Below are 1,601 nucleotides of genomic sequence, written 5' to 3'. Positions count from 1 at the left end.
GGCAGAGCCTGTGTTTTGTCTCTTTTTGTGTCCTCAGTGCTTAATACAATGCCTGACATAGAGGCATTTAATAAATATTTATTGAATGAATGAATGTAGTCCCTTTTGAATATCTGAGAATAATTTTTAAATTAATGTTGCTGGTGACTTAATCTCCATTCTTATTATTTCAGATATTTTTATTCTAAATTGAATATTAGTATCCATGCCTCTATCATTTTCTTACAAACTCAACAGCTTTTCTATAGAATCTCCTTTGAGACTAAGGAGAAATAATTAGTAATATTTATGCTGTTTGAGCAATGTTAGTTTAAAAGCGGATCATTGTTTTCATTATCGTCTCATTAATGTGGGTTCTTAAATTCTTCCTTTTATTTTTTCCTTTTCCCAGGGAATTGCTTTCCAATATATTTTATTGTTTGACTAAATAAATATGTTATTTTCCTAAAAGATGAAAGAAGACAACCATGAATAAAGAACTGAATAATTTATCTAATACTTCTGATACACATAATTATCCAGCTGCTTTTGGAAACTGCACAGAGGAAAAAATCTTGCTCAAGAAACACTACCTCCCTATAATTTACAGCATCATCTTTCTGGTGGGTTTCCCGGGGAACGCATTAGCCATCTCCACTTACATTTTCAAGATGAGGCCCTGGAAAAGCAGTACCATCATTATGTTGAACCTGGCCTTCACGGACTTGTTGTATTTGACCAGCCTTCCTTTCTTGATCCATTACTATGCCAACGATGAAGACTGGATCTTTGGTGACTTCATGTGCAAGTTCATCCGCTTTGGCTTCCATTTCAACTTGTATAGCAGCATCCTCTTCCTGACCTGTTTCAGCATCTTCCGATACTTTGTCATCATCCACCCCATGAGCTGCTTTTCCATTCATAAAACCAGATGGGCCGTGGTTGCCTGTACAGCCGTATGGATCACCGCCTTGGTGGTGGTGGTTCCCATGTCCTTCCTGATCACGTCAGCTCAGAAGAAGAATAGGTCCACTTGCCTTGATCTCACCAGCTCCGATGATCTCAACGCCATCAAGTGGTATAACGTGGTTCTGACGGTGGTCACCTTCTGCTTACCTTTAGTGGTTGTGACCATTTGCTACATGATGATCATCTACAACCTCGCTCGAGGACCTCATACCCGGAGCTCTCAGAAGCAGAAAGCGCGGAGACTGGCCATCCTCCTCCTCGTTGTTTTCTACGTATGTTTTCTGCCCTTTCATGTCTTGAGGGTTATCCGGATTGAATCCCGTCTCCTTTTAATTAGTTGCCACTTGGAGAATCAGATTCACGTCGCTTATATCGTCTCTCGGCCATTGGCAGCCTTAAATACCTTTGGCAACCTTTTGCTTTATGCTGTGATTGGGGACAATTTTCAGCAAGCCATTTGTTCTTTGGTACGATGTAAACCAAATAGTGACCCCCAAGAAACGGGGAAAAGTAGTTCTGTGAATAACCCTTGAAACAGATAAGACGTTCACCAATCTTAAAAGAAATGGCTGCTTTGGCTTGATTCATAACTTCTAAGAAGTCTGGTGATATTTCCCTCCATGGAACTCACAGTACATACTGTGTATTCATAC

At 40.0% G+C, this 1,601-nt stretch overlaps 1 protein-coding gene across 1 annotated transcript; it reads left to right on the top strand.

The window, feature by feature from the left end:
• The first annotated feature begins 467 nt into the window (after positions 1 to 467).
• On the top strand, positions 468 to 1,481 carry OXGR1 (oxoglutarate receptor 1). The gene has a single exon (XM_044684297.1). It carries the CDS (start codon positions 468 to 470, stop codon positions 1,479 to 1,481), a length of 1,014 nt encoding a protein of 337 aa, XP_044540232.1.
• Positions 1,482 to 1,601: the final 120 nt, after the last annotated feature.

Source organism: Gracilinanus agilis, unplaced genomic scaffold (assembly GCF_016433145.1).
Source record: "Gracilinanus agilis isolate LMUSP501 unplaced genomic scaffold, AgileGrace unplaced_scaffold47755, whole genome shotgun sequence".
Lineage (NCBI taxonomy): Eukaryota > Metazoa > Chordata > Mammalia > Didelphimorphia > Didelphidae > Gracilinanus > Gracilinanus agilis.
The sequence above is the reverse complement of the archived record's forward strand: the minus strand, read 5'-3'. Positions and strand labels throughout refer to the sequence as shown.